General features: G+C 39.6%; 1 protein-coding gene across 1 annotated transcript; it reads left to right on the top strand.

Moving 5' to 3' along the window:
* Positions 1 to 10,717: 10,717 nt before the first annotated feature.
* Positions 10,718 to 11,866, top strand: LOC112004931 (uncharacterized). The gene is made up of 2 exons (XM_024037172.1): positions 10,718 to 10,803; positions 11,503 to 11,866. The coding sequence occupies exons 1-2, from the start codon at positions 10,718 to 10,720 to the stop codon at positions 11,864 to 11,866; spliced, it is 450 nt and encodes a 149-aa protein (XP_023892940.1).
* The last annotated feature ends 407 nt before the right edge of the window (positions 11,867 to 12,273 follow it).

The raw sequence follows: 12,273 nt of genomic DNA, 5'->3' as shown, positions 1-12,273 counted from the left end.
ATAAAAATAAAACTCAAACAGCTCCTTTGTAAAAACTAAAAAATTAAACAGTGCACAGGGAATGAAACACGAGCAAAACCCCAATGAGTTATTATGGTTTGAGTGTTCTGACTTCTGAGTAGGTGTTTGGTTAGTGTTTTTAAACAACCATTTTCAGTTTTTAAATAACATTTTATGCATTTCAACGTACTTTTTCACCTACACATATTTTCACAAATGTTTTCAAACAACAATTTTCAGTTTTTAAACACATGTACCAAACGGGGCCAAAAGTTTTCACTTTTTTTTTATTCAGCCATGCAAGAATAAAGGGTTCATTGGGTTTAGAAGCTAAGGCTAGTACACTAGTCATATTGACATTGATAAGGCCCAGCGTAGAGACCACAGAACTAGAACGCCCCAAATGATGAGCTCATATCAACTAGGACCAAGTTTATTTATTTATTCACCCTATGTAACACTACTATTTTCATAAGGTTTGCTTCTTTTTTATGAGAAACAAACACACACGCAAAGGGAGAGGGAATGAGGTTTTAACACAAAGGCACCACAAACTCAACGTACGTCTAAAGAATTCTATCCTTAATATTTGTAAGGTTGAATTTAATCAACCATTTAATTGGCTTTATTCCGTGACCAATTTGCTTGTAATTTAGCATTTAGCAACCCTCTATTTAGGTAGGAAAATTGTAAGGGTAGTGTGTGAGAAGATGTGAAGAAAAGCTCAAGAGTGTGCAAGAAAAACAGAGGCTCGTGGCTAGGGCTCGCGGGTGGATCGCGACTGGCAAGCTGCAAAAGGCTGGCACGTGAGAGGCACACTGAGAAGCTAAAGGGTCGTGCCAGCTGTCACGCTACAGGACAAAAGTTCCAGACTGGCCAGGCCGTTAAGTCGCGACTTGAACTCGCGACTTGGACAAGCCGCGAGACCAAGTTGCCAACTTGCCCTGTTTGGCAAAAACTGACGTTTTGCATTCCCTTCTCACTCTACTATATATACACCCTTATACCCATCATATTGAGAGAGCTTCCAGAGATAATTTTGTGAGAGAAAACCCTAGAGACAAACAAGATTGCCTCATCCTCAATCTTCATCTAAAAAGACTCTACAAATTCCTCTACTCTCTTCCTCTCCATTGTCATACCCTTGAGAGATCATTTACCAAACCCTTATCTCACCACACCCACGTCTGTGAGAAGGTCCATTTGGTGCTTTGGGAAGCAGTTTGGAAAGGAACCAATATACATTGGTTGATGCTATGGTCAAGTAGCGGAGTCTGGCAAGCTAAAGAAGAAATAGGTTTAGCGTAACCTCGTTGGAGCAAGAAGCTTGGAGGGCTTAGGTACTTGAGTAGATTAGGCTTGGAGGGTCTTCTGCTATTCATGTATCCCAACTATATTCTTTAGTAGATTTTATCACCACTTGGAGGGCGGCGGAGAGGTTTTACGCCGAGGTCTTCGGTTTCCTCTTCGATAACACATCGTGTGTTGTCCATGTGTTTGCATCTCTCTTTCCTTTATTTTTGCCTTATATTTACTGTTGTGGATGTGTTTATATTTGGCCTAGATTGTTTATCAATTCTGTTATAAGCTTGTTATCATGTTCCGCACATTAATTGTTTGATATAAAGCTTGAATTGGTATTTTTGTAATTTGAGGTCTAAACGTTCAAGAGTGTTTCTTACCCATATTGAACTTTCAATTGGTATCAGAGCGGGTACACTTGTTGTGGTTTTAATACCTAAGTGTGATCCTTGACCCCTTGTTGAGATGGATAGGTCTCAATCTCTCACTGCTCCACCATTTTTTGATGATAATAACTATGCTTTTTGGAAAGTCCGAATGAGAGCATTTTTATGCTCTATAGAAGATATCGTTTGGGATGCGGTTGAAATAGGTTAGACTAAACCAAAGGCTCCTAAGGCCAATTGGGATAAGGCAGCTCTTGCAGCAGCCAATGCAAATAGTAAAACTTTAAATGCTATTTTCTGTGCTATGTCTCCTGATGAATTCCACAGGATATCTCACATGACAGTGGCCAAGGAAGCTTGCAAAATTTTGGAGACAACTTACGAAGGGACTAAGAAGGTGAAGGACACAAAGCTTCAAATGCTTACCACCAAATTTGAAGAGCTCAAGATGGGTGAAGATGAATCGTTTGATTCATTCTATGGGAATCTCAACGAAATTGTCATTGCTAAACTCAATCTTGGTGAGAAGATTGAAGATACCAAGGTGGTGAGAAAAATTTTAAGGTCCTTGCCTGAAAGTTTTAGAGCAAAAGTCACAGTCATAGAGGAGAGTAAAGACTTGGATGAGATCAAAATTCAAGAACTGATTAGGTCTCTCCAAACATATGAATTGGGACTGCCTTCACACAAGATGAGTAAATCATTTGCTCTCAAAACCATCACCGAAAGAATGGATGATCCCTCCAAAGGAGATGGAGTGGACAAGGAAGTGGCATATCTTGTAAAGAACTTCCGAAAATTTCTGAAGATGAAGGGCAGTGGGAAAACATTTAATAGATGAAAATTTTCATCTGCAAGAGGTGATAAGAAAGAGTATACAAGGAAAGAAGGAAAGGAGTCTCAATCTTCTTCGAACATTGTGTGCTTCGAGTGCAATGGACATGGACACTTCAAAAAGGAATGTCCAAATTATTTGAAGTCAAAAGGAAATGTTTATGCCACTACTTTAAGTGACTCAGACTCATCAAAATCTGACTTTGAAGAAAGCTGTGACGGAGAAGGAAATTACTCAACACTCATGACCATTGCACATGTGGGATCTTTAGATGATTTGAGTACTCTTGTGAATGAGCTGGGTGAATGTTCTGATGAGGAGTCCATTGGGATTGTTGAAGAATCAGAAGGAGAAGAAGAAGAAGACACATCCAACCTTCAAAAGAAGTACGCAATACTTCTTGAGAAATCAGGAGAGTATACAAAGGTGGCAAAGGCAGCCGTGAAGAAAATGAAGAGAGCTGAGGAAGATTTCAAAAGCCTGCTGGTTAGATATAAGGAGGCAAAGTGTGAGATTGAAGCACTTAATGGTGAGCTATCAGAAGCTTACACGAAGGTGAGATTTCTCGAGCAAGAGGTAGTACAAGCTCATGTCAAGGTAGATAGGGTCTCCTCTAGGAAGCTAGATGAAGTTATTTCATCTCAAAAACATGCCTCAGACAAGTCCGGGTTGGGGTATACCGGAGGAAGTAGCTCATCAGCCAAAGCTACCAAAGAAGTGAAATTTGTGAAGGCCATAGAGCCTACTGTAGAAGAAACCATCCCTGAGAATGTTAAGGCTGAGAAGAAGAATGTGAGTGAGCAACGGATGGTGAATAAGCCCCGAAATCAATCTATGGGCAGACACGAAACCAGAGCAAAATCTCTCTCAAGACCACAATAGGGTCCTAGAACTGAGTATGTGTGTTACTATTGCGGACTGCGAGGGCATACTAGACCCAACTGTCAAAAGCTGAAAGCAGACAACAATGCAAGCGCACCTCGGTCACGAGGAAGAAGGAATGACAAGAGGTCTTAGGGTGGTGAGAAACCAAGAAGTCAAAACAATGATCCAGGAATGACGGACGTGATGAAAATGATAGATGCCTTCACCACTTACTTGGAGAGCTTCAACAGGAGGTTTGAAAGTCCTAACTCTCGTACCCGATCCGTCAAGGATATCACCCCAAACGCATGTGACGTGTGGGTGACAAAGGGTACTCATGCATAAGCATTATAACATGTCCATGCATCAATTCTTCCTATGCTTTGTGGATATGATTGGTTATTTACGGTGTGCTTTTGAGTATCTGTTTATTTTGTGGTTTGTTTGTGTTCAAAATGCCTTCTCATTTTTCTTATTTTTGATCATTCTTCTACTGCTTTCGTGTAAAAAATCCAAAAACACATAAAAAGTTGAAAATCCAAAAAGTTTGATCACTTTGTTGAGTTTTGTCTCAAAGTATGTTTAGCCTTGCACCTTTGTACTAATGGCTTTTTGCATTTAACGAGCTTAGCTTATCTCTCATATACTCATATCATTGTGGAAGAAATTCTGAAATCTATGTGATTGTTGTAAATAGATCTTCAACCTTGTCATGAATGATTAGTGAATGGTTTTGTTGATCTTGAAACATGCATAAACTCATGCCTATATATCTTCTCACTCTTTATTTTTATACTTTAAAAGAGCTCTCTAAATGTAAATCTCCAAATGAAAAGAGATATAGAGCTGCAAAAGCCTATCGCACATACTAGTATTTGAATAGGAAAAAGGGAAAGCGACCATAATAAAATGCATGATGCTCAAAAAGTCAAAGGCTAACTCATCAATTGAAATATCAAAAATTTCAAGCATCTATCTCTCAATGAGAGTTTCTTTGCTCAAAAATGGCAAATGATATGTTGAATATGGAGCCAAATGAAAAGCTTCAAAGAATTGCTATCAAGTTCTTGTGGGAGGTCATATATGCATGCTTCTATAATTGAGATAGGTCACATTATCTAGTGCTAGTTGTGTATGCCTTGATTGAATTGATCATTGAAGCTTCACATTGGACTAAGGACTATCTCATTTTTGATATCCACACACAACACATAAGTTTATGTTCAATGAATGCCATATTCATTTGTGTGATTGTACTTGATTAAATGTGCTTTCACATGCTCAATTTTTGTTGGTTAAACACAAAAAGATTTTTGAGTGTTTTGTTTTGTTTTTGGAAAGTACTTTGTTTTTACAAAAATGCAAAATTGTTTTCAAAAATTGTGTTGCCCTGTTTTGGCGACTAAGTCGCGGGTTGACACAGTCGCAAGCCCCAGTCGTGAGCTCAATCAGAGATTTTTTGCGACTTACTGGCGAGTTAGTATTCTAGTCGCAAAAAAGACTTAGAAATTTTTTGAAAATTTTGAGTTTTGCTCTTTTCGCGGCTCATTTTGGCAACTTATTCGCAGGTGGAATGTCTAATCGTGAGGGTTACTCAGAGATTTTCGTGGCTAAACCTTCCAGTCGCGAAAAACACTTAGAAGATTTTTCTAGAATCTTACCTTCACAGTGTTTCACGGCTTGCCCTGATGACTTATTGGCGACTTGGTTAAGTCGTTTTGAAGACAGTTTTTAAATTTTTTTTTCAATTTTCCCTCGATTTTCAGCAACTATTCATTGTCTTCTTCACTCTCTCTCTCAAAGCTTTCGATTCTCACTAAAAAATCCTTCATTTCTGCATCATTTCTGCATAAATCTTCAAGGAAAAGGTATGGGCTTTCTTGTTCTTCACTCCAATTTCATGTTTTATGTAAAATATTCTTGAATCTATGTGTTTTACTGTTCGGATTGCTATTTGGGTATTCTAATCATTTATGCTTAAAAATGTTGTTTTGATGGTTTGGTTTGTTCCCTCTTGGTAATGCCTAGTTTCTTGGGTTTGCTCCATTATGGGTTTTCATATTTTCACCTTCTCATTCATGGGTTTTCATGCTTGAAATTCGATATTTGAATGGTTATACCCATTGGGTATACGATTGTTGGTTTCTCTGTGATGTTTCCCTAAATGAAATTTGAGTTTGCCATGTGTAAGACCTTATGTTTATGTGGTTCAATCTGTTCTGTGTGTGTATTAACACATCTTGAGTGTGACCCTGCCTCTAGGGATTATCTTGCATATTCCATGTTCATTTGGTTAAGTTTCAGTGACAGTTGCTTTCATCTGTCTGTATGAAAGTTTCATCTTTACAAACTGAACTTGGTTAATCTGTGATTACTATGTTATGTCTTATTTCTTTCTTATCAACTATTCTTGGTTTGTGTTTTTGCCTAACACTCTGTTCTTCCTTATAACTACATGGTTACTAATTTGAGTATACTTCCACATATTGTGTTGTGCCCTTGTTGTGGACTTTTCTGAGTGTTTACGGATGGCTTCCACATCCTCTAAGAAGAAGACTCCTGCTAAGAAGGCTGATAAAAGATTGAAAATGGACAGCAACCTGTTTAGATCAGTCAAGCATTTTGAGAGATACAGAGATTCCTTCGTAAAAGGAACAATTATCCAGGAGAGATTTGTGGATTTACATGACTTGAGGGATACATTCATTCCAAAATGCTTTGAAGGAAGAGGCTGGGAGAAACTTCTGGGTGACTTACCTTTAGTGTGTGAACCACTAATCAGAGAATTCTATGCCAATGTTGTGATAAAGGAGGAGGAGTTGAGTTGTTGGGTGAGGAAAAAGGAGATGTTTAGATCAGTCAAGCATTTTGAGAGATACAGAGATTCCTTCGTAAAAGGAACAATTATCCAGGAGAGATTTGTGGATTTACATGACTTGAGGGATACATTCATTCCAAAATGCTTTGAAGGAAGAGGCTGGGAGAAACTTCTGGGTGACTTACCTTTAGTGTGTGAACCACTAATCAGAGAATTCTATGCCAATGTTGTGATAAAGGAGGAGGAGTTGAGTTGTTGGGTGAGGAAAAAGGAGTTTACCTTAGATGCTCATGACATTGATAAGGTTTTAGGACTGGAGGGGTTAGAAGATTATGAATTCACGAACTACAAGGACAGAATGGTCTCTCTAGAAACTGTCCAGAAAAAGATTGGTGGAGTTTTAGAAAAGAGATGTCTCAACACTTCTGACTTTCTTAAAGATATGAGGTGTTTAACAACAATAATGATGTACAATCTGTACCCTATAAGGAAGATGACTACATTGACGAATGCCAGAGCCATCTTTCTTATGGATCTTAAGGAAAATACCTTTATTGACATCAGTTCCCACATTTTTGATACTATAATGGATGAAACTAAAACCACCTCGAGGCCCAAGCTGGTGTTTCCAAGTCTTCTCATGAGAATTTTCAAAGAAAAGGGTGTTGTAATCCCACAAGATATCAGTCTCATGCCTCTTCTATCAGCCATCAACAAATTTACTCTAGTACGGATACAGAGTCGTCTTCTAGGTGAAGAAGAAGAGGGTGTCCATGAAGAAGGTGATCCTATGGAGACTGAAGCAGAAGGGGCAGGACCAGTTTCCACACCTAGAGTAAGAGTCAAGAGGAGCAGACCTTCTACCTCATCACCTGTACCTCCTAATACTCTTCAGATCATCCTGGAGAGACTTGATGCAATCCGCGATGTTTAGAATCAACAGACAGAGAGGATGACAGCAATTCAGGACCAGCTAGATGTACTTTCTGCCAAGTTTGACAGCATTCATACCAGCCAGGATCACTGACCCTTTGGCCATTTCGGTCAAAAAAAGGGAGAACTTTTGGGGCAGCTCTTGAGGGGAAGTGCTCATTTTGAGGGGGAGTTTTAATATTTGTGTTTTAAGTTTGATACACTGGTTTTTAGTCTGTTTTAAATATTTGTGTTTTAAGTTTGATACACTTGTGAATCTTTGGTGTTTACTTATATAGTATGATGTTATTCAGCTTTAAGCATTGTGTGATTATAGCTTTGTACCCATTGATGCTTTTGTAAGCTTTGAGTGTTATTTCTTGTTCTTATGCACTGTTTGTAGGCTTGTATGGTTTGTGCCATGTATTTGCAAAACTTTGCATATGCAGCCTTTGTGCTTTGTGTTTTGGTACTTGTTAATGCCTTGCATTATCTTAAGTACAACACTCTTGTGCTTGTGTAGGATTGTTCCTAGATGCATATATGTTTGTATGCATTAGTTGAGTGTTAGACTTGCAAATGATACTCTTCAATTGAGTTTATCATTTTTGCATGTGCGGATGTTCATTCCTTGTGTGAATGAACATAGTAATCACTTTTGCTTAAGTGACTACTGGTGTTGATCTTACCATGAATTATTGCTTTTACGCTTATGTTCATATTTGCTTGATCATGCTTATTTTGCTCCATATGCATATTAAGTTTTTTGCATACAATGATATTGCTATGTTATTGTGTTTCAGGAGTTACTTATTCATATGTTCAAGAGCTTTACAGAATCTAGAGTTAGGTGTGAGTGAGTTTTCCAACTGTTCCCAACTCACGTTTAAGTCTAAAGTCTGTTGTAAGATTTTGTCACGGAATAGCCAAAGGGGGAGATTGTAAGGTTGAATTTAATCAACCATTTAATTGGCTTTATTCCGTGATCAATTTGCTTGTGATTTAGTACTTAGCAACCCTGTATTTAGATGGAAAAATTGTAAGGATAGTGTGTGAGAAGATGTGAAGAAAAGCTCAAGAGTGTGCAAGAAAAATAGAGGCTCGCGGCTAGGGCTCGCGGGTGGATCGCGACTGGCAAGCCGCGAAAGGCTGGCATGTGAGAGGCACATTGGGAAGCTGAAGGGTCGCGCCAGCTATCACGCTACAAGACAAAAGTTCCAGACTAGTCAGGCCGTTACGTTGTGACTTGAACTCGCGACTTGGACAAGCCGCGAGACCAAGTTGCCAACTTGCCCTGTTTGGCAAAAACTGACGTTTTGCATTCCCTTCTCACCCTACTATATATACACCCTTATACCCATCATATTGAGAGAGCTTCTAGAGAGAATTTTGTGAGAGAAAACCCTAGAGACAAACAAGATTGCCTCATCCTCAATCTTCATCTAAAGAGACTCTACAAATTCCTCTACTCTCTTCCTCTCCATTGTCATACCCTTGAGAGGTCATTTACCAAACCCTTATCTCACCACACCCACATCTGTGAGAAGGTCCATTTGATGCTTTGGGAAGCAGTTTGGAAAGGAACCAATATACATTGGTTGATGCTATAGTCAAGTAGCGGAATCCGGCAAGCTAAAGAAGAAATAGGTTCGGCGTAACCTCGTTGAAGCAAGAAACTTGGAGGGCTTAGGTACTTGGGTAGATTAGGTTTGGAGAGTCTTCTGCTGTTCATGTATCCCAACTATATTCTTTAGTGAATTTTATCACCGCTTGGAGGGCGGCGGAGAGGTTTTACGCCGAGGTCTTCAGTTTCCTCTTCGATAACACATCGTGTGTTGTCTGTGTGTTTGCATCTCTATTTCCTTTATCTTTGCCTTATATTTACTGCTGTGGATGTGTTTATATTTGGCCTAGATTGTTTATCAATTTTGTTATAAGCTTGTTATCATGTTCCGCACATTAATTGTTTGATATAAAACTTGAATTGGTATTTTTGTAATTTGAGGTCTAAACGTTCAAAGGTGTTTCTTACCCATATTGAACTTTCAATATTAATTTGGATGTTGCAGCATACATTATGAGCTCCCCAAATATTTGTTAACTTTTGGTAAGAATCAAAACATTAAAATTAAAATTCTATATGCCAAAAGAAATCAACAGCCAAAACACATTAATATGCAGTTTTTCTCTGTAAGGTTCATCACTGTGACTAATGTCTAATCTATGCCATTGCCTTTATATATAGACTCAAAAATTAGCAAAGGCAAGAAATGTAGAAGTCACAGCATCTACAATCAAATATAGAACATAAGAGAAACTTACATGAAAGAAAAAAGATCTCAATAGTTCATTATGGTCAGACTGTCACTTAGGAACTAACCAAAGCCAAGGAGCAGTTTGAATCCCACCAAGTGCACTTTCAGAGTAGCGTTAGGAAAGTTTCTTGGATTTATGGTTTCGCACAGAGGGATCGAGGCGAACCCGGAAAAGATTAAAGCAATCTTGGATATAAAGCCTCCGCAGAGTATCAAAGACGTCCAGTTTCTTACTGAACGAGTTGTTGCCCTCAACAGGTTTGTTTCTAAAGCTACTGACAAGTGTTTACCATTTTTTAAGATTCTAAAGAAAGCATTTCAGTGGACAGATGAATGTCAAAAAGCCTTCCAAGACTTGAAGACGTACCTTATTACAGCTCCGTTACTGAGTCCGTCTGTGATGGGAGAAGAGCTGTTTTTATACTTGGTAATGACCCCGTATGCTGTGAGCTCAGCATTAATAAGAGAGGAAGGAAAAGTACAAAAGCCAGTATCCTATACTAGTAGAGCATTGAGGGGAGTGGAAGAACGATATCCGCTAATAGAAAAGCTAGCTTTTGCACTTATCATGGCTTCTAGGAAGCTAAGGCACTACTTCCAAGCCCATGTAATTAATGTTATGACAGACCATCCGCTCAAGAAAGCCATGAACAAATTGGAAGCCGCAGGACGACTAATCCAGTGGGCCGTTAAACACAGCGAGTTTGACATCCGATACCAACCACGTCATGCTATAAAGGCTCAGGCCTTGGCAGACTTTATTGTGGAGTTCACACCAAGCTGCGATGATATAGAAGGAATGGAAAACAGTAAGAAATGGGTCGTTCACGTGGATGGTCCGTCCACACAACATGCAGGAGGAATTGGAGTGGTTTTGCAATCCCCTGAAGGAGAAAAGTTGAAGTATAAAGTCCGTCTGCAATACCAAGCAACCAACAATGAAGTTGAATATGAAGCTCTTCTTAAAGGGCTGGAGCTAGCTAAATCTGTGGAAGCAAAGTCAATACTCGTCCTAGGAGATTCTTAGTTGGTCATGGGTCAAATAAATGGGACGTATAAGGCAAAGGAATAACAAATGAAGAAATACTTAGAAAACGTGTTGCGGCTTGTGAAGAAATTCAAAGAAGCTAACTTTGTTCAAGTCCCAAGGGAGGAAAACATGGAAGCAGACACGTTAGCTAAGGAAGCCTCAGCGATATGAGCCATTGATGAGTTTGATGAAGTACAGTATATCCCAAGTATAGATCTTCCCGAAGTGCAGCAAATAGAGAATGAAGAAAATTGGATGACCCCAATACTATCATACTTGAAGGACGGAAAACTTCCAGAAAGGAAAGATGAAGCCAGAAAACTCAGGGTTAAAGCAGCCAGGTATGTCCTTATAGACGAGGTTTTGTACAAGAGAGGTTTCTCTCAACCTTATCTCAGGTGCCTAGCTCCAGATGAGGCGAACTATGTGTTAAGGGAAGTTCATTAAGGAGCTTGCGGAAATCATTTAGGAGCCAAATCACTCATCCACAAGGTCGTCCGTGCGGGGTATTACTGGCCAATTGTTCAAGCTGATGCAAAAGCCTATGTCAAGGTATGTGACCAGTGCCAACGATTCAGTAATATCCCCAGACAACCATCAAAGTATCTCACCCCGATGATGGCCTCGTGGCCATTTGCTCAATGGGGCCTAGATATCTTAGGTCCTTTTCCTTTTGGAACCAGACAGATGAAATTCTTAGTGGTAGGGATAGACTACTTCACCAAGTGGGTAGAAGCAGAACCCTTAACGAATATTACGCAGCAGAATGTGAAGAACTTTGTCTGGAAAAACATCCTATGTAGGTTTGGGGTGCCCAGAGTGTTGGTATCTGATAACGGATGACAATTTGACAATGACCTTTTTAGAGATTTCTATGAACACTTTGGAATCCAAAATCATTATTCCTCCCCCACCCACCCTTAAGCCAACGGTCAAGCCGATGTTACAGACCGATCCTTGTTGAAAATCATCAAGACTCGGCTTGAGGGGGCAAAGGGAGTATGACCAGACGAGCTACCTGGTGTCCTTTGGGCATACAGAACGACGGTGAGAATCCCTACAGGGGAAACTCCTTTCAAGTTAGCCTATGGGAGTGAAGCAGTCATACCTGCGAAAGTGCACATGGTCAACCACAGGGTGACGACGTATCAAGATAAAGAGAACGAGGAACAACTCCGTGTACACCTCAATCTGATAGACAAGGTAAGGACGGACATAGAACAAAGGATGGTAAGGTACAAGAACCTCATGGCTAGGCAGTATGATGCAATGGTGAAGCCAAGACGATTCAACATAGGCGACCTCGTTCTGAAGAGAGTTTCTCAAGCCACCAAGAACCCAGCTCATGGGAAATTGGGACCTAATTGGGAGGGACCCTACAGGGTTATCAACTGGAAGAGATAAGGATCCTACTACTTGGAGGCCCTGGACGGGAGGAAACTGGAACATCCTTGGAATGTTGAACACCTGAGGAGGTATTACCAATAGTGCCCACCTGGACGAGCGTTACCCTGGACAAGCTTGCTTAACCATATAAAGAGCTTGTTTATCTACATATCTTTAGTATTATTTTATGATGTTATTTTATTTCTTTTATGATGTGGTTATGGACAAAATTAAGAATTTTCTTGTATTTTGTTTAACTTTTAAGAAGGCACTAGCTCATGAGCATGTGCCTCATCTATGAACAATATTTATGCTATGTACATAATATTTGTGTAAATTCATGATTTCCATACTACTTTTGTTCAAACCAACTCATGAGAAGGCTGAAAAGCCCAAGACGAGAAAATTCTCTAGACACAGAGAAT

This window comes from Quercus suber, unplaced genomic scaffold (assembly GCF_002906115.3).
Source record: "Quercus suber isolate HL8 unplaced genomic scaffold, Cork oak 2.0 scaffold_34, whole genome shotgun sequence".
NCBI classification, from domain to species: Eukaryota; Viridiplantae; Streptophyta; class Magnoliopsida; order Fagales; family Fagaceae; genus Quercus; species Quercus suber.
This window is presented reverse-complemented; position numbering and strand designations above follow the sequence as displayed.

Excerpts from the sequence above, each read along its gene's own strand:
- LOC112004931 (XM_024037172.1), top strand. The coding sequence starts at position 10,718 with ATGACCCCAATACTATCATACTTGAAGGACGGAAAACTTCCAGAAAGG. Across the intron at positions 10,804-11,502 it reads CTCAGGGTTAAAGCAGCCAG|AACGACGGTGAGAATCCCTA; the intron begins GTATGTCCTTAT and ends TTGGGCATACAG.